At 37.8% G+C, this 26,061-nt stretch overlaps 4 protein-coding genes across 5 annotated transcripts; 3 read left to right on the top strand and 1 right to left on the bottom strand.

The window, feature by feature from the left end:
* Positions 1–14,838: 14,838 nt before the first annotated feature.
* Positions 14,839–16,372, top strand: LOC124453166 (apomucin-like). Its single transcript, XM_047003920.1, has 5 exons — positions 14,839–15,351; positions 15,442–15,491; positions 15,568–15,696; positions 15,834–15,879; positions 16,001–16,372. Exons 1-5 carry the CDS (start codon positions 15,225–15,227, stop codon positions 16,279–16,281), a joined length of 633 nt encoding a protein of 210 aa, XP_046859876.1. The 5' UTR covers positions 14,839–15,224; the 3' UTR covers positions 16,282–16,372.
* Positions 16,373–16,711: 339 nt separating this feature from the next.
* Positions 16,712–22,116, top strand: LOC124453168. 2 transcript variants are annotated; one of them, XM_047003921.1, is made up of 7 exons: positions 16,712–16,818; positions 17,530–17,647; positions 19,110–19,187; positions 19,765–19,899; positions 20,624–20,876; positions 21,022–21,258; positions 21,503–22,116. In XM_047003921.1, exons 1-7 carry the CDS (start codon positions 16,805–16,807, stop codon positions 21,877–21,879), a joined length of 1,212 nt encoding a protein of 403 aa, XP_046859877.1. In that variant the 5' UTR covers positions 16,712–16,804; the 3' UTR covers positions 21,880–22,116. The 2 variants fall into 2 exon arrangements, with proteins under 2 accessions (XP_046859877.1, XP_046859878.1); XM_047003922.1 differs by lacking the exon at positions 16,712–16,818 and adding an exon at positions 17,053–17,109.
* LOC124453171 lies at positions 22,066–24,128 on the top strand. The gene is made up of 4 exons (XM_047003924.1): positions 22,066–22,343; positions 22,576–22,750; positions 22,977–23,027; positions 23,902–24,128. Exons 1-4 carry the CDS (start codon positions 22,143–22,145, stop codon positions 23,922–23,924), a joined length of 450 nt encoding a protein of 149 aa, XP_046859880.1. The 5' UTR covers positions 22,066–22,142; the 3' UTR covers positions 23,925–24,128.
* LOC124453169 (protein max-like) lies at positions 23,621–25,853 on the bottom strand. Its single transcript, XM_047003923.1, has 6 exons — positions 25,774–25,853; positions 25,663–25,704; positions 25,241–25,348; positions 24,276–24,350; positions 24,120–24,168; positions 23,621–24,047 (listed from the first exon to the last, which is right to left on the bottom strand). Exons 1-6 carry the CDS (start codon positions 25,810–25,812, stop codon positions 23,806–23,808), a joined length of 555 nt encoding a protein of 184 aa, XP_046859879.1. The 5' UTR covers positions 25,813–25,853; the 3' UTR covers positions 23,621–23,805.
* Positions 25,854–26,061: the final 208 nt, after the last annotated feature.

The raw sequence follows: 26,061 nt of genomic DNA, 5'->3' as shown, positions 1-26,061 counted from the left end.
TTCAAGAAGTGCCTCTTCATCGTCAAGTGTCTCTGTTCCAACTACTGTGATTTCTTCATTGTCATCGAGTAAAACATCAATTTATTCATCCAAGTTCGTCGGCGTCATCTTCTCAAACTCTTCGACCAACTACTTCCATCTATACGACATCAAAGCTCCCAGCTCTCAAGTATCAAGTAGTTCCGTGCAACCTTCGACAAGTGTTTACTCTTCTTCAAGAAGTTCTTCTTCATCGTCAAGTGTCTCTATTCCAACTACTGTGATTTCTTCATTGTCATCGAGTAAAACATCAATTTATTCATCATCAAGTTCGTCGGCGTCATCTTCTCAAACTCTTCGACCAACTACTTCTATCTATACGACATCAAAAGCTTCCAGCTCTCAAGTATCAAGTAGTTCCGTGCAACTTTCGACAAGTGTTTACTCCTCTTCAAGAAGTGCCTCTTCATCTTCAAGTGTCTCTGTTCCAACTACTGTGATTTCTTCATTGTCATCGAGTAAAACATCAAGTTACTCATTATCAAGTTCGTCGGCGTCATCTTCTCAAACTCTTCGACCAACTACTTCCATCTATACGACATCAAAGCTTCCAGCTCTCAAGTATCAAGTAGTTCCGTGCAACCTTCGACAAGTGTTTACTCTTCTTCAAGAAGTTCTTCATCGTCAAGTGTCTCTGTTCCAACTACTGTGATTTCTTCATTGTCATCGAGTAAAACATCAATTTATTCATCTCCAAGTTCGTCGGCGTCATCTTCTCAAACTCTTCGACCAACTACTTCCATCTATACGACATCAAAGCTTCCAGCTCTCAAGTATCAAGTAGTTCCGTGCAACCTTCGACAAGTGTTTACTCTTCAAGAAGTGCCTCTTCATCGTCAAGTGTCTCTGTTCCAACTACTGTGATTTCTTCATTGTCATCGAGTAAAACATCAATTTATTCATCATCAAGTTCGTCGGCGTCATCTTCTCAAACTCTTCGACCAACTACTTCCATCTATACGACATCAAAGCTTCCAGCTCTCAAGTATCAAGTAGTTCCGTGCAACCTTCGACAAGTGTTTACTCTTCTTCAAGAAGTTCTTCTTCATCGTCAAGTGTCTCTATTCCAACTACTGTGATTTCTTCATTGTCATCGAGTAAAACATCAATTTATTCATCTCCAAGTTCGTCGGCGTCATCTTCTCAAACTCTTCGACCAACTACTTCCATCTATACGACATCAAAAGCTTCCAGCTCTCAAGTATCAAGTAGTTCCGTGCAACCTTCGACAAGTGTTTACTCCTCTTCAAGAAGTGCCTCTTCATCGTCAAGTGTCTCTGTTCCAACTACTGTGATTTCTTCATTGTCATCGAGTAAAACATCAATTTATTCATCAGCAAGTTCGTCGGCGTCATCTTCTCAAACTCTTCGACCAACTACTTCCATCTATACGACATCAAAAGCTCCCAGCTCTCAAGTATCAAGTAGTTCCGTGCAACCTTCGACAAGTGTTTACTCTTCTTCAAGAAGTGCCTCCTCATCGTCAAGTGTCTCTATTCCAACTACTGTGATTTCTTCATTGTCATCGAGTAAAACATCAATTTATTCATCTCCAAGTTCGTCGGCGTCATCTTCTCAAACTCTTAGACCAACTACTTCCATCTATACGACATCAAAAGCTCCAAGCTCTAAAGTATCAAGTAGTTCCGTGCAACCTTCGACCAGTGTTTACTCTTCCTCAAGAAGTGCTTCTTCATCGTCAAGTGTCTCTATTCCAACTACTGTGATTTCTTCATTGTCATCGAGTAAAACATCAATTTATTCATCTCCAAGTTCGTCGGCGTCATCTTCTCAAACTCTTCGACCAACTACTTCCATCTATACGACATCAAAAGCTTCCAGCTCTCAAGTATCAAGTAGTTCCGTGCAACCTTCGACAAGTGTTTACTCCTCTTCAAGAAGTGCCTCTTCATCGTCAAGTGTCTCTGTTCCAACTACTGTGATTTCTTCATTGTCATCGAGTAAAACATCAATTTATTCATCATCAAGTTCGTCGGCGTCATCTTCTCAAACTCTTCGACCAACTACTTCCATCTATACGACATCGAAAGCTTCCAGCTCTCAAGTATCAAGTAGTTCCGTGCAACCTTCGACAAGTGTTTACTCTTCTTCAAGAAGTGCCTCCTCATCGTCAAGTGTCTCTATTCCAACTACTGTGATTTCTTCATTGTCATCGAGTAAAACATCAATTTATTCATCTCCAAGTTCGTCGGCGTCATCTTCTCAAACTCTTCGACCAACTACTTCCATCTATACGACATCAAAAGCTCCCAGCTCTCAAGTATCAAGTAGTTCCGTGCAACCTTCGACAAGTGTTTACTCCTCTTCAAGAAGTGCCTCTTCATCGTCAAGTGTCTCTGTTCCAACTACTGTGATTTCTTCATTGTCATCGAGTAAAACATCAATTTATTCATCTCAAGTTCGTCGGCGTCATCTTCTCAAACTCTTCGACCAACTACTTCCATCTATACGACATCAAAAGCTTCCAGCTCTCAAGTATCAAGTAGTTCCGTGCAACCTTCGACAAGTGTTTACTCTTCTTCAAGAAGTTCTTCTTCATCGTCAAGTGTCTCTATTCCAACTACTGTGATTTCTTCATTGTCATCGAGTAAAACATCAATTTATTCATCTCCAAGTTCGTCGGCGTCATCTTCTCAAACTCTTCGACCAACTACTTCCATCTATACGACATCAAAAGCTTCCAGCTCTCAAGTATCAAGTAGTTCCGTGCAACCTTCGACAAGTGTTTACTCTTCTTCAAGAAGTGCCTCTTCATCGTCAAGTGTCTCTGTTCCAACTACTGTGATTTCTTCATTGTCATCGAGTAAAACATCAATTTATTCATCCAAGTTCGTCGGCGTCATCTTCTCAAACTCTTCGACCAACTACTTCCATCTATACGACATCAAAGCTTCCAGCTCTCAAGTATCAAGTAGTTCCGTGCAACCTTCGACAAGTGTTTACTCTCTTCAAGAAGTTCTTCATCGTCAAGTGTCTCTGTTCCAACTACTGTGATTTCTTCATTGTCATCGAGTAAAACATCAATTTATTCATCATCAAGTTCGTCGGCGTCATCTTCTCAAACTCTTCGACCAACTACTTCCATCTATACGACATCAAAGCTTCCAGCTCTCAAGTATCAAGTAGTTCCGTGCAACCTTCGACAAGTGTTTACTCTTCTTCAAGAAGTGCCTCTTCATCGTCAAGTGTCTCTGTTCCAACTACTGTGATTTCTTCATTGTCATCGAGTAAAACATCAATTTATTCATCTCAAGTTCGTCGGCGTCATCTTCTCAAACTCTTCGACCAACTACTTCCATCTATACGACATCAAAGCTTCCAGCTCTCAAGTATCAAGTAGTTCCGTGCAACCTTCGACAAGTGTTTACTCTTCTTCAAGAAGTCTTCATCGTCAAGTGTCTCTATTCCAACTACTGTGATTTCTTCATTGTCATCGAGTAAAACATCAATTTATTCATCTCCAAGTTCGTCGGCGTCATCTTCTCAAACTCTTCGACCAACTACTTCCATCTATACGACATCAAAAGCTTCCAGCTCTCAAGTATCAAGTAGTTCCGTGCAACCTTCGACAAGTGTTTACTCTTCTTCAAGAAGTGCCTCTTCATCGTCAAGTGTCTCTGTTCCAACTACTGTGATTTCTTCATTGTCATCGAGTAAAACATCAATTTATTCATCAGCAAGTTCGTCGGCGTCATCTTCTCAAACTCTTCGACCAACTACTTCCATCTATACGACATCAAAGCTCCCAGCTCTCAAGTATCAAGTAGTTCCGTGCAACCTTCGACAAGTGTTTACTCTTCTTCAAGAAGTGCCTCTTCATCGTCAAGTGTCTCTGTTCCAACTACTGTGATTTCTTCATTGTCATCGAGTAAAACATCAATTTATTCATCTCCAAGTTCGTCGGCGTCATCTTCTCAAACTCTTCGACCAACTACTTCCATCTATACGACATCAAAGCCCAGCTCTCAAGTATCAAGTAGTTCCGTGCAACCTTCGACAAGTGTTTACTCTTCTTCAAGAAGTGCTCTTCATCGTCAAGTGTCTCTGTTCCAACTACTGTGATTTCTTCATTGTCATCGAGTAAAACATCAATTTATTCATCAAGTTCGTCGGCGTCATCTTCTCAAACTCTTCGACCAACTACTTCCATCTATACGACATCAAAGCTTCCAGCTCTCAAGTATCAAGTAGTTCCGTGCAACCTTCGACAAGTGTTTACTCTTCTTCAAGAAGTTCTTCATCGTCAAGTGTCTCTGTTCCAACTACTGTGATTTCTTCATTGTCATCGAGTAAAACATCAATTTATTCATCTCCAAGTTCGTCGGCGTCATCTTCTCAAACTCTTCGACCAACTACTTCCATCTATACGACATCAAAGCTTCCAGCTCTCAAGTATCAAGTAGTTCCGTGCAACCTTCGACAAGTGTTTACTCTTCTTCAAGAAGTGCCTCTTCATCGTCAAGTGTCTCTGTTCCAACTACTGTGATTTCTTCATTGTCATCGAGTAAAACATCAATTTATTCATCAGCAAGTTCGTCGGCGTCATCTTCTCAAACTCTTCGACCAACTACTTCCATCTATACGACATCAAAGCTTCCAGCTCTCAAGTATCAAGTAGTTCCGTGCAACCTTCGACAAGTGTTTACTCCTCTTCAAGAAGTGCCTCTTCATCGTCAAGTGTCTCTGTTCCAACTACTGTGATTTCTTCATTGTCATCGAGTAAAACATCAATTTATTCATCTCCAAGTTCGTCGGCGTCATCTTCTCAAACTCTTCGACCAACTACTTCCATCTATACGACATCAAAGCTCCAGCTCTCAAGTATCAAGTAGTTCCGTGCAACCTTCGACAAGTGTTTACTCTTCTTCAAGAAGTGCTTCTTCATCGTCAAGTGTCTCTGTTCCAACTACTGTGATTTCTTCATTGTCATCGAGTAAAACATCAATTTATTCATCTCCAAGTTCGTCGGCGTCATCTTCTCAAACTCTTCGACCAACTACTTCCATCTATACGACATCAAAAGCTTCCAGCTCTCAAGTATCAAGTAGTTCCGTGCAACCTTCGACAAGTGTTTACTCCTCTTCAAGAAGTGCCTCTTCATCGTCAAGTGTCTCTGTTCCAACTACTGTGATTTCTTCATTGTCATCGAGTAAAACATCAATTTATTCATCTCCAAGTTCGTCGGCGTCATCTTCTCAAACTCTTCGACCAACTACTTCCATCTATACGACATCAAAAGCTTCCAGCTCTCAAGTATCAAGTAGTTCCGTGCAACCTTCGACAAGTGTTTACTCTTCTTCAAGAAGTGCTCTTCATCGTCAAGTGTCTCTATTCCAACTACTGTGATTTCTTCATTGTCATCGAGTAAAACATCAATTTATTCATCTCCAAGTTCGTCGGCGTCATCTTCTCAAACTCTTCGACCAACTACTTCCATCTATACGACATCAAAAGCTTCCAGCTCTCAAGTATCAAGTAGTTCCGTGCAACCTTCGACAAGTGTTTACTCTTCAAGAAGTGCCTCTTCATCGTCAAGTGTCTCTGTTCCAACTACTGTGATTTCTTCATTGTCATCGAGTAAAACATCAATTTATTCATCATCAAGTTCGTCGGCGTCATCTTCTCAAACTCTTCGACCAACTACTTCCATCTATACGACATCAAAGCTTCCAGCTCTCAAGTATCAAGTAGTTCCGTGCAACCTTCGACAAGTGTTTACTCTTCTTCAAGAAGTTCTTCTTCATCGTCAAGTGTCTCTATTCCAACTACTGTGATTTCTTCATTGTCATCGAGTAAAACATCAATTTATTCATCTCCAAGTTCGTCGGCGTCATCTTCTCAAACTCTTCGACCAACTACTTCCATCTATACGACATCAAAAGCTTCCAGCTCTCAAGTATCAAGTAGTTCCGTGCAACCTTCGACAAGTGTTTACTCTTCTTCAAGAAGTGCCTCTTCATCGTCAAGTGTCTCTGTTCCAACTACTGTGATTTCTTCATTGTCATCGAGTAAAACATCAATTTATTCATCTCAAGTTCGTCGGCGTCATCTTCTCAAACTCTTCGACCAACTACTTCCATCTATACGACATCAAAGCTCCCAGCTCTCAAGTATCAAGTAGTTCCGTGCAACCTTCGACAAGTGTTTACTCTTCAAGAAGTGCCTCTTCATCGTCAAGTGTCTCTGTTCCAACTACTGTGATTTCTTCATTGTCATCGAGTAAAACATCAATTTATTCATCATCAAGTTCGTCGGCGTCATCTTCTCAAACTCTTCGACCAACTACTTCCATCTATACGACATCAAAGCTCCCAGCTCTCAAGTATCAAGTAGTTCCGTGCAACCTTCGACAAGTGTTTACTCTTCTTCAAGAAGTGCTTCTTCATCGTCAAGTGTCTCTATTCCAACTACTGTGATTTCTTCATTGTCATCGAGTAAAACATCAATTTATTCATCTCAAGTTCGTCGGCGTCATCTTCTCAAACTCTTCGACCAACTACTTCCATCTATACGACATCAAAGCTTCCAGCTCTCAAGTATCAAGTAGTTCCGTGCAACCTTCGACAAGTGTTTACTCTTCTTCAAGAAGTGCCTCTTCATCGTCAAGTGTCTCTGTTCCAACTACTGTGATTTCTTCATTGTCATCGAGTAAAACATCAATTTATTCATCATCAAGTTCGTCGGCGTCATCTTCTCAAACTCTTCGACCAACTACTTCCATCTATACGACATCAAAGCTTCCAGCTCTCAAGTATCAAGTAGTTCCGTGCAACCTTCGACAAGTGTTTACTCTTCTTCAAGAAGTTCTTCTTCATCGTCAAGTGTCTCTATTCCAACTACTGTGATTTCTTCATTGTCATCGAGTAAAACATCAATTTATTCATCTCCAAGTTCGTCGGCGTCATCTTCTCAAACTCTTCGACCAACTACTTCCATCTATACGACATCAAAAGCTTCCAGCTCTCAAGTATCAAGTAGTTCCGTGCAACCTTCGACAAGTGTTTACTCTTCTTCAAGAAGTGCCTCTTCATCGTCAAGTGTCTCTGTTCCAACTACTGTGATTTCTTCATTGTCATCGAGTAAAACATCAATTTATTCATCCAAGTTCGTCGGCGTCATCTTCTCAAACTCTTCGACCAACTACTTCCATCTATACGACATCAAAGCTTCCAGCTCTCAAGTATCAAGTAGTTCCGTGCAACCTTCGACAAGTGTTTACTCTTCTTCAAGAAGTGCCTCTTCATCGTCAAGTGTCTCTGTTCCAACTACTGTGATTTCTTCATTGTCATCGAGTAAAACATCAATTTATTCATCTCCAAGTTCGTCGGCGTCATCTTCTCAAACTCTTCGACCAACTACTTCCATCTATACGACATCAAAGCTCCAGCTCTCAAGTATCAAGTAGTTCCGTGCAACCTTCGACAAGTGTTTACTCTTCTTCAAGAAGTGCCTCTTCATCGTCAAGTGTCTCTGTTCCAACTACTGTGATTTCTTCATTGTCATCGAGTAAAACATCAATTTATTCATCTCCAAGTTCGTCGGCGTCATCTTCTCAAACTCTTCGACCAACTACTTCCATCTATACGACATCAAAAGCTTCCAGCTCTCAAGTATCAAGTAGTTCCGTGCAACCTTCGACAAGTGTTTACTCTTCTTCAAGAAGTGCTTCTTCATCGTCAAGTGTCTCTGTTCCAACTACTGTGATTTCTTCATTGTCATCGAGTAAAACATCAATTTATTCATCTCAAGTTCGTCGGCGTCATCTTCTCAAACTCTTCGACCAACTACTTCCATCTATACGACATCAAAGCTTCCAGCTCTCAAGTATCAAGTAGTTCCGTGCAACCTTCGACAAGTGTTTACTCTTCAAGAAGTGCTCTTCATCGTCAAGTGTCTCTGTTCCAACTACTGTGATTTCTTCATTGTCATCGAGTAAAACATCAATTTATTCATCATCAAGTTCGTCGGCGTCATCTTCTCAAACTCTTCGACCAACTACTTCCATCTATACGACATCAAAGCTTCCAGCTCTCAAGTATCAAGTAGTTCCGTGCAACCTTCGACAAGTGTTTACTCTTCTTCAAGAAGTTCTTCTTCATCGTCAAGTGTCTCTATTCCAACTACTGTGATTTCTTCATTGTCATCGAGTAAAACATCAATTTATTCATCTCCAAGTTCGTCGGCGTCATCTTCTCAAACTCTTCGACCAACTACTTCCATCTATACGACATCAAAAGCTTCCAGCTCTCAAGTATCAAGTAGTTCCGTGCAACCTTCGACAAGTGTTTACTCCTCTTCAAGAAGTGCCTCTTCATCGTCAAGTGTCTCTGTTCCAACTACTGTGATTTCTTCATTGTCATCGAGTAAAACATCAATTTATTCATCAGCAAGTTCGTCGGCGTCATCTTCTCAAACTCTTCGACCAACTACTTCCATCTATACGACATCAAAGCTTCCAGCTCTCAAGTATCAAGTAGTTCCGTGCAACCTTCGACAAGTGTTTACTCCTCTTCAAGAAGTGCCTCTTCATCGTCAAGTGTCTCTGTTCCAACTACTGTGATTTCTTCATTGTCATCGAGTAAAACATCAATTTATTCATCAGCAAGTTCGTCGGCGTCATCTTCTCAAACTCTTCGACCAACTACTTCCATCTATACGACATCAAAGCTCCAGCTCTCAAGTATCAAGTAGTTCCGTGCAACCTTCGACAAGTGTTTACTCTTCTTCAAGAAGTGCTTCTTCATCGTCAAGTGTCTCTGTTCCAACTACTGTGATTTCTTCATTGTCATCGAGTAAAACATCAATTTATTCATCTCCAAGTTCGTCGGCGTCATCTTCTCAAACTCTTCGACCAACTACTTCCATCTATACGACATCAAAAGCTTCCAGCTCTCAAGTATCAAGTAGTTCCGTGCAACCTTCGACAAGTGTTTACTCTTCTTCAAGAAGTGCTTCTTCATCGTCAAGTGTCTCTGTTCCAACTACTGTGATTTCTTCATTGTCATCGAGTAAAACATCAATTTATTCATCATCAAGTTCGTCGGCGTCATCTTCTCAAACTCTTCGACCAACTACTTCCATCTATACGACATCAAAGCTTCCAGCTCTCAAGTATCAAGTAGTTCCGTGCAACCTTCGACAAGTGTTTACTCTTCTTCAAGAAGTGCTTCTTCATCGTCAAGTGTCTCTATTCCAACTACTGTGATTTCTTCATTGTCATCGAGTAAAACATCAATTTATTCATCTCCAAGTTCGTCGGCGTCATCTTCTCAAACTCTTCGACCAACTACTTCCATCTATACGACATCAAAAGCTTCCAGCTCTCAAGTATCAAGTAGTTCCGTGCAACCTTCGACAAGTGTTTACTCCTCTTCAAGAAGTGCCTCTTCATCGTCAAGTGTCTCTGTTCCAACTACTGTGATTTCTTCATTGTCATCGAGTAAAACATCAATTTATTCATCAGCAAGTTCGTCGGCGTCATCTTCTCAAACTCTTCGACCAACTACTTCCATCTATACGACATCAAAAGCTTCCAGCTCTCAAGTATCAAGTAGTTCCGTGCAACCTTCGACAAGTGTTTACTCCTCTTCAAGAAGTGCCTCTTCATCGTCAAGTGTCTCTGTTCCAACTACTGTGATTTCTTCATTGTCATCGAGTAAAACATCAATTTATTCATCTCCAAGTTCGTCGGCGTCATCTTCTCAAACTCTTCGACCAACTACTTCCATCTATACGACATCAAAAGCTTCCAGCTCTCAAGTATCAAGTAGTTCCGTGCAACCTTCGACAAGTGTTTACTCTTCTTCAAGAAGTGCCTCTTCATCGTCAAGTGTCTCTGTTCCAACTACTGTGATTTCTTCATTGTCATCGAGTAAAACATCAATTTATTCATCTCCAAGTTCGTCGGCGTCATCTTCTCAAACTCTTCGACCAACTACTTCCATCTATACGACATCAAAAGCTTCCAGCTCTCAAGTATCAAGTAGTTCCGTGCAACCTTCGACAAGTGTTTACTCTTCTTCAAGAAGTGCCTCTTCATCGTCAAGTGTCTCTGTTCCAACTACTGTGATTTCTTCATTGTCATCGAGTAAAACATCAATTTATTCATCATCAAGTTCGTCGGCGTCATCTTCTCAAACTCTTCGACCAACTACTTCCATCTATACGACATCAAAGCTCCCAGCTCTCAATTATCAAGTAGTTCCGTGCAACCTTCGACAAGTGTTTACTCTTCTTCAAGAAGTGCCTCTTCATCGTCAAGTGTCTCTATTCCAACTACTGTGATTTCTTCATTGTCATCGATTAAAACATCAATTTATTCATCTCAAGTTCGTCGGCGTCATCTTCTCAAACTCTTCGACCAACTACTTCCATCTATACGACATCAAAGCTTCCAGCTCTCAAGTATCAAGTAGTTCCGTGCAACCTTCGACAAGTGTTTACTCTTCTTCAAGAAGTGCTTCTTCATCGTCAAGTGTCTCTGTTCCAACTACTGTGATTTCTTCATTGTCATCGAGTAAAACATCAATTTATTCATCTCCAAGTTCGTCGGCGTCATCTTCTCAAACTCTTCGACCAACTACTTCCATCTATACGACATCAAAAGCTTCCAGCTCTCAAGTATCAAGTAGTTCCGTGCAACCTTCGACAAGTGTTTACTCTTCTTCAAGAAGTGCCTCTTCATCGTCAAGTGTCTCTGTTCCAACTACTGTGATTTCTTCATTGTCATCGAGTAAAACATCAATTTATTCATCATCAAGTTCGTCGGCGTCATCTTCTCAAACTCTTCGACCAACTACTTCCATCTATACGACATCAAAGCTTCCAGCTCTCAAGTATCAAGTAGTTCCGTGCAACCTTCGACAAGTGTTTACTCTCTTCAAGAAGTGCCTCTTCATCGTCAAGTGTCTCTGTTCCAACTACTGTGATTTCTTCATTGTCATCGAGTAAAACATCAATTTATTCATCCAAGTTCGTCGGCGTCATCTTCTCAAACTCTTCGACCAACTACTTCCATCTATACGACATCAAAAGCTCCCAGCTCTCAAGTATCAAGTAGTTCCGTGCAACCTTCGACAAGTGTTTACTCCTCTTCAAGAAGTGCCTCTTCATCGTCAAGTGTCTCTGTTCCAACTACTGTGATTTCTTCATTGTCATCGAGTAAAACATCAATTTATTCATCTCAAGTTCGTCGGCGTCATCTTCTCAAACTCTTCGACCAACTACTTCCATCTATACGACATCAAAAGCTTCCAGCTCTCAAGTATCAAGTAGTTCCGTGCAACCTTCGACAAGTGTTTACTCTTCTTCAAGAAGTTCTTCTTCATCGTCAAGTGTCTCTATTCCAACTACTGTGATTTCTTCATTGTCATCGAGTAAAACATCAATTTATTCATCTCCAAGTTCGTCGGCGTCATCTTCTCAAACTCTTCGACCAACTACTTCCATCTATACGACATCAAAAGCTTCCAGCTCTCAAGTATCAAGTAGTTCCGTGCAACCTTCGACAAGTGTTTACTCTTCTTCAAGAAGTGCTCTTCATCGTCAAGTGTCTCTGTTCCAACTACTGTGATTTCTTCATTGTCATCGAGTAAAACATCAATTTATTCATCTCCAAGTTCGTCGGCGTCATCTTCTCAAACTCTTCGACCAACTACTTCCATCTATACGACATCAAAAGCTTCCAGCTCTCAAGTATCAAGTAGTTCCGTGCAACCTTCGACAAGTGTTTACTCTTCTTCAAGTGCCTCTTCATCGTCAAGTGTCTCTGTTCCAACTACTGTGATTTCTTCATTGTCATCGAGTAAAACATCAATTTATTCATCATCAAGTTCGTCGGCGTCATCTTCTCAAACTCTTCGACCAACTACTTCCATCTATACGACATCAAAGCTCCCAGCTCTCAAGTATCAAGTAGTTCCGTGCAACCTTCGACAAGTGTTTACTCTTCTTCAAGAAGTGCCTCTTCATCGTCAAGTGTCTCTGTTCCAACTACTGTGATTTCTTCATTGTCATCGAGTAAAACATCAATTTATTCATCTCCAAGTTCGTCGGCGTCATCTTCTCAAACTCTTCGACCAACTACTTCCATCTATACGACATCAAAAGCTTCCAGCTCTCAAGTATCAAGTAGTTCCGTGCAACCTTCGACAAGTGTTTACTCTTCAAGAAGTGCTTCTTCATCGTCAAGTGTCTCTGTTCCAACTACTGTGATTTCTTCATTGTCATCGAGTAAAACATCAATTTATTCATCAAGTTCGTCGGCGTCATCTTCTCAAACTCTTCGACCAACTACTTCCATCTATACGACATCAAAGCTTCCAGCTCTCAAGTATCAAGTAGTTCCGTGCAACCTTCGACAAGTGTTTACTCTCTTCAAGAAGTGCCTCTTCATCGTCAAGTGTCTCTGTTCCAACTACTGTGATTTCTTCATTGTCATCGAGTAAAACATCAATTTATTCATCATCAAGTTCGTCGGCGTCATCTTCTCAAACTCTTCGACCAACTACTTCCATCTATACGACATCAAAGCTTCCAGCTCTCAAGTATCAAGTAGTTCCGTGCAACCTTCGACAAGTGTTTACTCTTCTTCAAGAAGTTCTTCATCGTCAAGTGTCTCTGTTCCAACTACTGTGATTTCTTCATTGTCATCGAGTAAAACATCAATTTATTCATCTCCAAGTTCGTCGGCGTCATCTTCTCAAACTCTTCGACCAACTACTTCCATCTATACGACATCAAAAGCTTCCAGCTCTCAAGTATCAAGTAGTTCCGTGCAACCTTCGACAAGTGTTTACTCTTCTTCAAGAAGTGCCTCCTCATCGTCAAGTGTCTCTATTCCAACTACTGTGATTTCTTCATTGTCATCGAGTAAAACATCAATTTATTCATCTCCAAGTTCGTCGGCGTCATCTTCTCAAACTCTTCGACCAACTACTTCCATCTATACGACATCAAAAGCTTCCAGCTCTCAAGTATCAAGTAGTTCCGTGCAACCTTCGACAAGTGTTTACTCCTCTTCAAGAAGTGCCTCTTCATCGTCAAGTGTCTCTGTTCCAACTACTGTGATTTCTTCATTGTCATCGAGTAAAACATCAATTTATTCATCAGCAAGTTCGTCGGCGTCATCTTCTCAAACTCTTCAACCAACTACTTCCATCTATACGACATCAAAAGCTCCCAGCTCTCAAGTATCAAGTAGTTCCGTGCAACCTTCGACAAGTGTTTACTCTTCTTCAAGAAGTGCTTCTTCATCGTCAAGTGTCTCTGTTCCAACTACTGTGATTTCTTCATTGTCATCGAGTAAAACATCAATTTATTCATCTCAAGTTCGTCGGCGTCATCTTCTCAAACTCTTCAACCAACTACTTCCATCTATACGACATCAAAGCTCCCAGCTCTCAAGTATCAAGTAGTTCCGTGCAACCTTCGACAAGTGTTTACTCTTCTTCAAGAAGTTCTTCTTCATCGTCAAGTGTCTCTATTCCAACTACTGTGATTTCTTCATTGTCATCGAGTAAAACATCAATTTATTCATCTCCAAGTTCGTCGGCGTCATCTTCTCAAACTCTTAGACCAACTACTTCCATCTATACGACATCGAAAGCTTCCAGCTCTCAAGTATCAAGTAGTTCCGTGCAACCTTCGACAAGTGTTTACTCTTCTTCAAGAAGTTCTTCTTCATCGTCAAGTGTCTCTATTCCAACTACTGTGATTTCTTCATTGTCATCGAGTAAAACATCAATTTATTCATCTCCAAGTTCGTCGGCGTCATCTTCTCAAACTCTTCGACCAACTACTTCCATCTATACGACATCAAAAGCTTCCAGCTCTCAAGTATCAAGTAGTTCCGTGCAACCTTCGACAAGTGTTTACTCTTCCTCAAGAAGTGCTTCTTCATCGTCAAGTGTCTCTGTTCCAACTACTGTGATTTCTTCATTGTCATCGAGTAAAACATCAATTTATTCATCATCAAGTTCGTCGGCGTCATCTTCTCAAACTCTTCGACCAACTACTTCCATCTATACGACATCGAAAGCTTCCAGCTCTCAAGTATCAAGTAGTTCCGTGCAACCTTCGACAAGTGTTTACTCTTCTTCAAGAAGTTCTTCTTCATCGTCAAGTGTCTCTGTTCCAACTACTGTGATTTCTTCATTGTCATCGAGTAAAACATCAATTTATTCATCTCCAAGTTCGTCGGCGTCATCTTCTCAAACTCTTCGACCAACTACTTCCATCTATACGACATCAAAAGCTTCCAGCTCTCAAGTATCAAGTAGTTCCGTGCAACCTTCGACAAGTGTTTACTCCTCTTCAAGAAGTGCCTCTTCATCGTCAAGTGTCTCTGTTCCAACTACTGTGATTTCTTCATTGTCATCGAGTAAAACATCAATTTATTCATCATCAAGTTCGTCGGCGTCATCTTCTCAAACTCTTCGACCAACTACTTCCATCTATACGACATCAAAAGCTCCCAGCTCTCAAGTATCAAGTAGTTCCGTGCAACCTTCGACAAGTGTTTACTCTTCTTCAAGAAGTCTTCATCGTCAAGTGTCTCTGTTCCAACTACTGTGATTTCTTCATTGTCATCGAGTAAAACATCAATTTATTCATCTCAAGTTCGTCGGCGTCATCTTCTCAAACTCTTCGACCAACTACTTCCATCTATACGACATCAAAGCTTCCAGCTCTCAAGTATCAAGTAGTTCCGTGCAACCTTCGACAAGTGTTTACTCTCTTCAAGAAGTGCCTCTTCATCGTCAAGTGTCTCTATTCCAACTACTGTGATTTCTTCATTGTCATCGAGTAAAACATCAATTTATTCATCAGCAAGTTCGTCGGCGTCATCTTCTCAAACTCTTCAACCAACTACTTCCATCTATACGACATCAAAAGCTCCCAGCTCTCAAGTATCAAGTAGTTCCGTGCAACCTTCGACAAGTGTTTACTCCTCTTCAAGAAGTGCCTCTTCATCGTCAAGTGTCTCTGTTCCAACTACTGTGATTTCTTCATTGTCATCGAGTAAAACATCAAGTTATTCATCATCAAGTTCGTCGGCGTCATCTTCTCAAATTCTTCGACCAAGTACTTCCATCTATACGACATCAAAAGCTCCCAGCTCTCAAGTATCAAGTATTTCCGTGCAACCTTCGACAAGTGTTTACATGTCTTCACATTCCACGATTATTACGTCTGCTATTGTTTCAACAGGACTAGGTAGTCAATCGTCCAGTTCTATTATTTTGTCATCTATTATTCCTACATCAAGTCAGCTTTCTAGCAGTGTACCAGGTAACATTTTTTAGTGTTTTTTTTATTTTTTTAGTTGTTGACTTTTGTCTGTAGTTATATACATACTTATTGTCAATTTTTGTATGTTAGTATCGACCAGCATTTGTCCCAGCTGTTTTCACAACGGACATTATTATCCAGTAAGTGTGTATTGCTTTATTATTATATAATAATGATCGAGTAGAGAAATAGTGACAATTTTATTTGAACTTTTAGGAAAACAGTACTTGGTCAAATGGACCTTGCGTCACAATGCACTGCAGAAAAGTGCCAAATTCTTGTTTCCCTCTGAATGTAAGCGTTCAAATTGAACAGAAGATTGAAACATGCGAGCCTTGCAAACAGGTACATTTTTGTTTTTTGTTTATCTCATTTATGTACCCTATAAGTTCGCAAACTCCTTTCTTGATTTTGATCAAACTTTTTTTGTTTTTAGTGATAAACGAAAATGTTACTAATTTGATTTGAATTTACTTTTTAAGGGCTACTTCAGGCCAAACTCTAGCAAAGTCTGCTGTCCAACATGCGGTGAGAGTCAAATTTTATGTTGATAAATACACAATTATGACGTGTATAACCAGCTTTTGCTAACATGGGTTTATTTTTATGGTATGGCCGAGACATGATGTTTGCAAATTGTTTTTAATAGTGGCTAAACCTGGTGTTGTTCCAAATGTGGAATCATGTCAAGCGATGGATGTGGAAGACTATGTTAAATTTAATAATTGCACTTCTAGACAAAAAATAAAAATGAAGAAATGTTCAGGCTTATGCGAATCATCGTACGATCCTTTCACTGATACTTCCCTTTGTACTTGCTGTCGTCCGAAAGTTTACCTTCATAAACGGTTTACACTGGACTGTCCTGACCAAAGTCGAATATTTAAAGTGTTAAAAGTAATCGAATCATGTGAATGCCAGACAAAATGATAGCATTTTTAGCTGACAATGACTTAGAGATACGGATTATGTAATTAGAGTATCTGTAGTAGATAAATAATAAATGGTTAGAAAATCAAAATAGTCATAGTTTTTATCACTAAAGACCGTTGAAATTGAAACATGTCCTGGAAAAAAGTTGCAGTCTCAGGATTTTGATTTCAAACATTTTAAAAGCCATAAAGCTGCTCTGGAAACTTGAGATTTTACACAACGCAACTTTTGATTACAAATTTTGTAGTATATCTTTCGTTAAAATACACGAGCTTGAAAAAGTCCTACACACGACAATAGGTTGCTTCGTAGCACTCCATGTTCCCTTTGGGGCCATCGATCGTGTGTTCCCTTCGAGGATCGCCATTTGTTCGGAAATATTCGACTTTTATCGGAAGCGATTCTCGTGACCGCGTGAAGAGTTCAAGTGCTCACGAAACTTTTAGCTGAAACGAATGGCTTGGTGGTAAACGTTGCTTGTAAGAAATATACAGCTGTTCAGACTCAGTTATCGCTAAAAATGGACACAAATAGGTAAACTAATATTCACTCATAATAAATCTTTGTCGAAAATATTCTGAAAACAAATTTCTTTTTGAAAAAATTTGCTTGAAAATTGCGTTTTATTTTGTCCAGCAACGCAGACGCAGGCCACGCCACACAACGACGAATGTTTAGAAAAACTCACTATTCTTATTAAAAAACGTTCTGGTTAAAAATATAAACCAGCAATTTATGATTAATCGCGTTGAACTATAAGCAACAAATTATATTTTGCATACAAATTAACTGAATTTATTAAATGGTTTGATAAATGACAAGAAGGTGAAACTTGCTTCTAGACCATGTGTTTGTTGTGTTAAGTAACATGCTTTTGCAGCCATGGTTTGATTCAATTACATTCAAGTATTATTATTCAAAATTGGAAAATTTTTGTGAATAAAATTCACATGACAAATGAATTACAGTAGTGGTCAGAACTTACAACAATAATTATGTCAAATTTGAGAGATTATCAAATAATAGCTGCACCATTTGGCTACTGGTTTTATCAGACTCAAGGACTGTGTAACATATTTTTGTTAGGGGGGCTATCGACTGGCAAATTTGGCAGCAGTTAGTGGTGCAGGAAGAAATTTCAAAATTAATATAATGGCAAAAATCTTGCACAAGGGAGGGGGGGTTGTGCAGTATATGCTACATGCACTGTTAACAAATTATGAAGATTTATTTTGATATTGTTAGCAATGCTTGTTCTCCTACTGAAATCACGGAAATATCTGTTGGAAATCGAAAAACTCTTGACATGCAGACAATTGCACAAAAACGAAAGTCTGAGGATGGCCTCATCAATGGAAATAATGTAAGCAGAGATTGTTATGATTTATTACTTACATATGTCGGTCGCTCTAGCACTTAAAAGCAATGTGGGGAAAGGCTGGAAACAATAAATTATACTTAAAAAACTATAAATCTCACTGATATAGGAAATGCTGTGTTAAACAGACTATTTATTAAAGGAGTATAAACTTGCAATGATGAATGAGAAACAAATCTAAGGAAGCAACATTCACTGGGAAACACTAGATTGGTATAAATTTATACTAAAAACCAAGTTAAAAACAAATAAGGATGGAAAACTGTTTGTCATCTTCCACAATTGAAGGCAACAACATTTTAAATCCCCAATATGCTAATATCAATCAAATTATTTCACGCCCCCAAAGACTCAGCTGCTAATGGTTGATGACTTCCACATATACATGACATTTTAATGATTTTACTCTACCAAACTAGGAAGTTGCTTTTTCTGCATTTCCAGACTTAGGACAAAAAGTTTGCCTTTATGAGCATCTCTATACATAGCTACTATTACAAAGTTCAAAAAGAACATTTCTTCAGACTTCAATTACAGTGAAAGCCAAAATTTAAGAATTGTCTGCAAAAATGTTTTTGTAAAAATGGCAATAATTCCTATATTTATGCAAACACACTAACATTTGAATCTATAAATTTCATTAAAAATTTCATCTGATACAATCCAAACAATAGCCATTAATGCTAACATTTTCAATCTGAGACAATTTATAAAGTTTTAATTTTACATTAAAGTTGTTCAACAAAGGTACGTTCTTCAACCTTTTGTAGTTGAAGAAGTGTTGCAGTTTTTTCCAATTCATTTCATAAATCATCTTTAAAAGTTTAGCAACATTATTAAGGACCAGTGTAATTTGTTAACAATGGTGACTATAACTGCTTGTGGTATTCCAAATGTGGCTTGACTAATGAATTATGTATCTGTTGAAGCACACTCTTCAAGACACTGTGTTACACGAAACACCCAAACAAATATCCTATTTACTTTCCCAATTTCCTTCTCAACATGCCTTGACAAAATGCAATGTTGTTAAATCAAACCATTATAAATGAATTCACAAGTTTCGTAATGCTTTAACTGCTGCAGTAATGAAAATCACCATATGTATGTACAAATATTTAGTTTATCTCCTCCTGTAGCTGTTATGCTTTTATAAAGAGTGTCATATAACATTATTTAGCAACCTAAAATATAACTTTATGTAGGTCTGAATTGCTGAAGTCTTTATTAAATTGTAAAAACTCAAGAAACCAATGACAGTCTTTACTATAGCATATACATTTGTTCCCCCAAACAACCCTAAATACAATGCACAAAGAAAAAAAGTCAGATTGTTTGGATTACTTATTCATGAATAGGGAAGATCTTTAATTTAAATTTATTTCCATTTATGAGTCTTCGGGTTTTTTTCCTGCTGTCTATAATGGAATATTTCATTTCTTTACAGCCAAAGTCTTTAAAGCCAGACATTCTATTGCTTGATGTTTACACGCAAACTGACAGTATCACAACTGATGTGACAATGGTATGTAGAACTGGCAAATCTAGTCCGAACTTTTACTCATTGTATGTGAAATTGTTTGAAAATTTCACATTTATTTCTCTAGATTCAGTTTCATTAATTGTTTTTCCAGTGATTAAACAAAAAATAGTTGCAAGGGTAAAAAGGGATGGTTTTGTTACTGGTATGTAGCCAGGTGCAGTTAGTGTAGCCAGGTGCTGTTGGGTGTAGCCAAGTGCAGTTGGGTGTAGCCAGGTGATGTTGAGTGTAGCCAGGTGCTGTTGGGTGTAGCCAAGTGCAGTTGAGTGTAGCCAAGTGCAGTTGAGTGCAGCCAAATGCATTTGGGTGCAGCCAGGTGCTGTTGGGGTTAGCGAGTAGTCAAATGAATTAAAGAACAAACTGCATTGAATAACAAAGGAGGCAAAAGTAAAACACAAATTATTTTATGCAGCACACTAACAATTTTCAATTGTGATCGAAGATCTGAATTCATCATGAATTACTTCATCGTATTCGTTAAAAAAACGTCGTAACGAAATGTCGAAACTTTTTTCTACCAATTTTCACATTATTCTTTTTGCCTTTTTTCTCTTTCGTCTAGATCACTATATTTGACTTGGTTAAAACAAATGCTGAGCGTCTGAACAGGGTGGAAGATCTCATGACTAAACTGTGCGATATGATTGGTGCATTTGCAGAAACGACCTCGCCCCAGATCACTGCTTCACAAGAGAAGGTAACGCTGATGTCATCACTCCGTTGGCAACCCTATTTTCTTTCATGACTTTTCATGAGTCTGATAAATTTCACTATGTTCCTCATTGTCAAATTAGAAATGTAGTTATGAATGTATAAATATAATTTCCTTTTAAAGCTGATGGTATCATGGCAGACCATGGGAACATCAAGGAAATGTATAGTTTTCTCAGTGATAAATCGCATGAGAGCAGTTAGTTTTCGAAGGGTGAAATCTGTTAATGACTTGAAAATCAGAAGTTTCTGGGTATAATTATGGAAAATAGAGTATAAGTTTGGTTTTATGCGACAAAAAGTCATAACAGTAAAATAATTCTGAATTTACATTGCCTGTCAAGATGGGAAAGAGTATGGTTTGGAGTTAGGGGAACACGAGTTCAAATTGCGAATATTAAGCTTAAGTTTTTGTAATGACAATGAAGATTGTCTGTCCATTGGAACATATTTGTTACACTGCACCGTGTGCTGTACAAATTGTGTTAAAAAGCTCTTTGAATTGAAGAAAGTTACTATGTCTTATTATATTTAATGTATTACCCCTTTTTATTATGGTAATTGTATGCTCTATGTAATTTTTTAAATTACAAGTCACAGAATCTCAGCGTAAAAGAACGTGATACCTACCTGACCTACATATAACTTTTTTTCAACATCTTTTGTATTGTTTGACTGAAAAGTTCATATTGCTGCCTTGATTTTTATAGAAATGCAACGAGTCTTGTCCAACAAGTATCCTGTCACAAACAAGCGGAGATAATCAAAGATTCTCAACCACCAGTGGTAAAGCAACCTCCACAGATTTTATCACTCAGGCACCGCAGCAATGTCTATCAAGTAGTTGGGATGATATAAATTTTACTTGTGAAAATACACCTATTGCTAACACTGTAAGGGAAGATAAATCGCCCGAGCCGACATCATCCAAAATGAACTTAAATAATGGAAATTCCACTCGAGGTAAGACAAGTGAATAAATCTCCTTTTTCAAAAAGAGCATTTACACTCAATAAGCCTCCTACCATTTTTATACCTTAAAATTTATACGGGTAAAATAGGTTTATTGACTAAAGAGTTAATAAGTTTTCTCCGTCGTGTCTTCCAGATAATTTGGCAAGTTTAGGTTGTTGGCTTGGTAACCCTAACGATGCAAACTGTCGAGCGTGGTTTTCTGGTGATCCGAATATAATTGCTAATTGTGAAGCATATGGTACGAATCCTGTAAAACTGGCACTTGGTATGACTGAAGCGTTATTTACCAGAGAAGAAATGGCCGCCTCTAACGTACGGGGAACAAGAGGAAAGGAATCGCTAGATCCCAATAAAATCAACTCAATTAGAGGTTCGTTTTAAAATTATAAATTTTTGTATTTGCCAAATCAAGCTTCGTCGTCTATTGTGTTTCTAAGTTTATTTGTAATACGATATTATGCTGAAATGACAGAAATCTTCTGTTGTTAAATCCTTACTTTCTTCTAGTTTAATATCTTTATACAAGGAGTTGTATGAAATGCAGTAACAAAAATACCTACTAAGTTTTCTACAATATATAATTGTCTGTAATCGTTGAAAATTGGCAATTCTAGTTCACGTTGATTACAAATTTCCACTCGAAAAAGATCGAATGGAGGTTCGTTGGCAGTTAATCAAACCAAAAATCGACTCGAAATGTCGACAACAGCGACGACAACAGCACGAACATAAATGGAAAATTGTGAAGATGCTTAACTCAAAATCCTCTCCAAAGACGCATGCAAATGTTGGTAGACCGAAAAAAATCGCTTTGGGTGATGAGGAACGTGAAATTCTTCTTTATGGATCCACGAAAAAGGTTTTGAACGTATATACAAGTGAGACAAACGTTGAAACAAACGCATTAGCTAACTCTCATGATTACTTAAACGAGAACGAAAACGAGGACAAAGAAGGTTTAAAAATAGCTAACACTAGCAAATTTAGTTAACATTTCTTTCCATAGGATTGGCTAGTGATGTTATGTATTAGTGAGTACATAATTATCACTATCTACATCACATTCTTATTCCTTATGTTCATGCTTGGAAGTTCAAGTGACAGTTTTAATATTTAGTTTACATGAAGTACTGCAACACGTTGTTGGTGATAATGATGTTAACTTTGCATTTAATGTTTGTTTTGTATCATAATAAATGCTCTAAGTTATCTGCCACTTACGTTAAAATCGAGAAAGTTGACAATTAATGCGAAATGTTTTATGACGCTGATAAAATTGACGTTTTTATAGTTATTTTCAAGTTTTTTAACGTGTTCCTTTGTGGTTTACATGCTGGAGAATGTTTATTCCTAAGCAGAGCATCTTTTAAGTGTTGGCTTTCTCTCGTTAATTATGTGGATGAACCTTCGCTGAGAGTGTTTCGTCTTTCTGGGTTAACGTCAAACCTTAATTTGGTGAGTGTTTTTCTAATTCTTAAGCATATGTGTATATGAACTTTATGTTTAAGTTTTTTTGATGCTTTATAGCAGAGTGACATTTAATACCAAGTATCACTTTCATCATCAACCAACTGCTTAGTAACAGGGCGGATAGAACTTTTCTCTGATAGTTAGAGAGAGACTGTGCTACCAATTAGGGTAAACTAAAAATGTTAGTTGATGCTATTTTTTCATTATATTTTTACAGTATCGTCTCAATTTGCTTGCAATATTTGCTGCCATTGGTGTTTTTGTATTGGAAATACGTGATAAACAGTATTGGCTAAGTGGAATAATGGGATTGATTTTTGTACTTCTTTACACAAAGTTTTATCTGGCTCCACTTATTCTCAAACATGTTATGGATCCTGATTTCAACAAAAGTGAGTTCACCCATATTTATATGTATATGCCAGATTACTGTACTTGCTAAAGAATTCTGCAGATAGTAACAAAATATATTATGACAAATTACAACTAATATTACAACTTTATTTGCAACCTTCAAAAGTGCTTTGTATATCTTTTTGCACATGCTTGGGAACATTTAAGATGATACTTGCAAATGGTTGTTTGTACCTAACTTTTAATGAAATTGTTTAAATTTAGGTGACAACTATACAAAATCAATTTTAGTGAAAATTCAGCATCGACATCATGGTAGGACAGCATTATCAAGTGTGACATTTATTTGGTTTATTTATAGTCTGTATGTTTCCTGACATTTTGTGTAATACTATTGAAGTGGTACTATTTCTACCAATGTATTCTGACCTATTATTCGGAACAAGCCCATCCATACCAACCCAAGATGTACATTTGTAAAGTTATATCTAACAATTTGGCATGTCATCTTTTAATGTAAATTTTAACGAAAGTATTTGCAATCTTGCAAATACTTTTCTGAGTGACCTTTTCTGTTTATTTGAATAGTCTTGATTTAAGATTTTTGAAGTCAGTTCTTTCCGTCTGAGTGTTTAACTTTAGGATTTTGCTCAAAATTCCTAAGTAAAATTTTTTCATCTTCAAATAGTCAAGTTTTCAAGATGAGTTTTGATCAATTCAATTTTAAGATCAGGTCAACTTTATAATAGGAACTTTTAAAAGATCTGTATTATGTTATAAGCATGAGCATGGACCCATTAATTTTTTTGTTTATACTTAAGCTTGTTTGTGCAAGTGCTTTATTGCCCAACTTTTTAAACATGTGTAAAAGTTTACTACTGTAAGAAATCATTCTTCAATTCCATCTCTTGTATTTACATATTTTTTTTAATGATGTAGCTTACACAAATTAATTTACAAATTGCAATTTAAGATGTTTAATAAATAATAATCACCCTAAAGTCATAAAATCCACTTTGTCATCGCAAATAAAATAAGCTAATCAATAGCAATAAGTACATAATAATTATGGTGATTGGCAACAGAAATCTTATCAAATTTCTGTCTTAATACGTTTGCTTGGAGGTGTTGAGTAATCCTCAGTGCTTTTCTCAGCATCAACATTATCAATATTTACATATGCGTCTAGGCTACTGGTGTCAGATTCTTTGATGTCTAAGAGAGGGTCACTGGGCAGTGGTGATGTGCTAAGCAAGTTATCTGTAGTTGTAATCAATTGTGTTGCAGCATCTGTGTTGAACAAACCACTGTTACGTTGCTTCTCCATGTCATGGACTGCAAATGAAAGACATTGTTTGAAACTAAAACCATAATACATTGTCTTATATTCAAAAAAAAAATAAATACTTTGCTGATCCAAAATAACATTTTGTTGTTTGAGGTCTTCGATATCCGACTACATGAGGAAAAATGGCAACTGAATTTTACTGTGTCTAAATAACCATCATCAACTAAACACAATTTATGTTTGAAGGAAATCTGCTAATGTATATGCTCAGTTACCTGATGTGAATGGTTTTTCCGTCGCATGAAATTGATATAATCGGTTGCTTTATTGAGAATTTGAGCCCTGGAAGCCTGAATAATAATGAAGGTCAGAAGGTAAGGTCAGTTAGCATTTGAAATTTGACAATTGAAATTTGTGCATTGCGAAATGGAAATGAAATTCACGGTACGTTGTTTTTTAATTAAACTTTTGTTATTATTATCATATGACATATCTATGGAGACAGAGTTTATTGAATTATATTCAGAATTGCATGTGTACCTGTTAATATATAACGAATATATTTATGATAACAAGTGTATTGAAAAGAAGTTAAAATGTACAAAACTTAGAAATACACTTGTATATTACTTAGCTTTTAAAATCAAAACAATGTTACTTGTGCCGGCATTCAAACAATAACGCTTGACTGAGCGAGAATGTGAATCTCGCATCTTTGTAATAATAATCAGTTATGAAAAATTAAATAAGACACCGTACTGCATTAGATACGGCATCTCTCTATTCCTTTTATTTTCAGTCGTGCAAATGTACAAACTTTGTACTCTCTAGGTTAATTTCACCAACTATTTACTTAATACACTTTCTACGAATAGAACAATGGTAGCTATATTACGTGTATGATTCCTAAATTTCAACTAAGCATTTTTGCTTTCGTTTTACGACAAATTGAAATTCATGTTGTACGAGAACATAAAATAATTCTTTCAGAATGTAAAACCAACATAATTCGTACGATATCAAGAGAAATAGTGAGATTTGCTTTAAGACGTTTTGCTAACGTTTAATACTTCAGTTGACAGTAACCGGAATTAGTTGTTCGATCATTTAACGAAGCGTTGAAAGAAAGTGGATTGGCGGTATGGAATTCAACACAAAGTTTCCTCAAGACCAGGCGATCTAAAAACCTGAAGCAGGTCACACAGTTGAAAGCGGAAGTGTAAAATACCACTTTGCCTACCTTCTCGCCATGAAGCGATGGCACCGAATCTCTCAGATGGCAAAAGCTGTCCTTTATATGATCACGTCTTTTTCTTTCCAACGCATTGTGATGTGCACGTTTGTCGGCCTAAAATTCATAACATAGCAGCGTATGATATTTCAAAACGCTCATGTAATCTGCATCTTTCGGTATAAGGTTATTGTACTGTGCACAGGTGTAAGAGGTCGATACACAAGAACTTAGACGATTGATTTGAGAAAAAATATATAAGATTTGGGTATCAACAGTAGTTCTTTCCTGAGTACAGAAGGTAAACGTTTAATGTATTGAGATGAAATGAAATTGACACTAAATTGACAAGTTCTAGTGAACAATATTTCCCGACACGTGTCATGTTGTTCACATGTGTTTTAGTACAAACTAAAACCGTTCAAACTCGCCTGTGTCAAAAATTGCGTTGGCTGTTGCTCTTCTGTTGCTTCCTGTAACAAAATTATGACATTATAACATGCAAACGTTTCACAAGATTACCATACAAACTTAGCAATGACCTCGTCGGATTCCACATCTATGTTTTCTTCGTCCGACATGATCTCAACGTTTCGTGTAAACAAAACTAAAACATCCTGAAACCTCGTGTTGCGTTTGAACACGTGCTCAACATAGGCAGTCATAACCAATCAGCGCGTTAGCAAGTAGTACACGTGATACATAGACACTCAATCAACCTTGACCTATTTGTGATGATTTTGATAAAGAATATTCATCTTCTATTCTTTTACTTCGTAATTTATTTAATTGTTAATTTAATGAGAGAATTTTATCGTCAATAAAATTCT

This window comes from Xenia sp. Carnegie-2017, unplaced genomic scaffold, assembly GCF_021976095.1.
Source record: "Xenia sp. Carnegie-2017 unplaced genomic scaffold, XeniaSp_v1 HiC_scaffold_25, whole genome shotgun sequence".
Lineage (NCBI taxonomy): Eukaryota > Metazoa > Cnidaria > Anthozoa > Malacalcyonacea > Xeniidae > Xenia > Xenia sp. Carnegie-2017.
Note: the sequence above shows the minus strand (reverse complement) of the source record. Positions and strands in the feature narration are given on the sequence as shown.

Excerpts from the sequence above, each read along its gene's own strand:
- LOC124453169 (XM_047003923.1), bottom strand. The coding sequence starts at position 25,812 with ATGTCGGACGAAGAAAACATAGATGTGGAATCCGACGAG. Across the intron at positions 25,705-25,773 it reads TAGATGTGGAATCCGACGAG|GAAGCAACAGAAGAGCAACA; the intron begins GTCATTGCTAAG and ends ATTTTGTTACAG. Across the intron at positions 25,349-25,662 it reads CAACGCAATTTTTGACACAG|GCCGACAAACGTGCACATCA; the intron begins GCGAGTTTGAAC and ends TATGAATTTTAG.
- LOC124453166 (XM_047003920.1), top strand. The coding sequence starts at position 15,225 with ATGTCTTCACATTCCACGATTATTACGTCTGCTATTGTTTCAACAGGA. Across the intron at positions 15,352-15,441 it reads GCTTTCTAGCAGTGTACCAG|TATCGACCAGCATTTGTCCC; the intron begins GTAACATTTTTT and ends TTTGTATGTTAG. Across the intron at positions 15,492-15,567 it reads ACAACGGACATTATTATCCA|GAAAACAGTACTTGGTCAAA; the intron begins GTAAGTGTGTAT and ends TTGAACTTTTAG.
- LOC124453168 (XM_047003921.1), top strand. Across the intron at positions 17,648-19,109 it reads GCCTCATCAATGGAAATAAT|CCAAAGTCTTTAAAGCCAGA; the intron begins GTAAGCAGAGAT and ends ATTTCTTTACAG. Across the intron at positions 21,259-21,502 it reads TAAAATCAACTCAATTAGAG|TTCACGTTGATTACAAATTT; the intron begins GTTCGTTTTAAA and ends TGGCAATTCTAG.
- LOC124453171 (XM_047003924.1), top strand. The coding sequence starts at position 22,143 with ATGTTTTATGACGCTGATAAAATTGACGTTTTTATAGTTATTTTCAAG. Across the intron at positions 22,344-22,575 it reads TAACGTCAAACCTTAATTTG|TATCGTCTCAATTTGCTTGC; the intron begins GTGAGTGTTTTT and ends ATATTTTTACAG. Across the intron at positions 23,028-23,901 it reads AATTCAGCATCGACATCATG|GCTACTGGTGTCAGATTCTT; the intron begins GTAGGACAGCAT and ends ATATGCGTCTAG.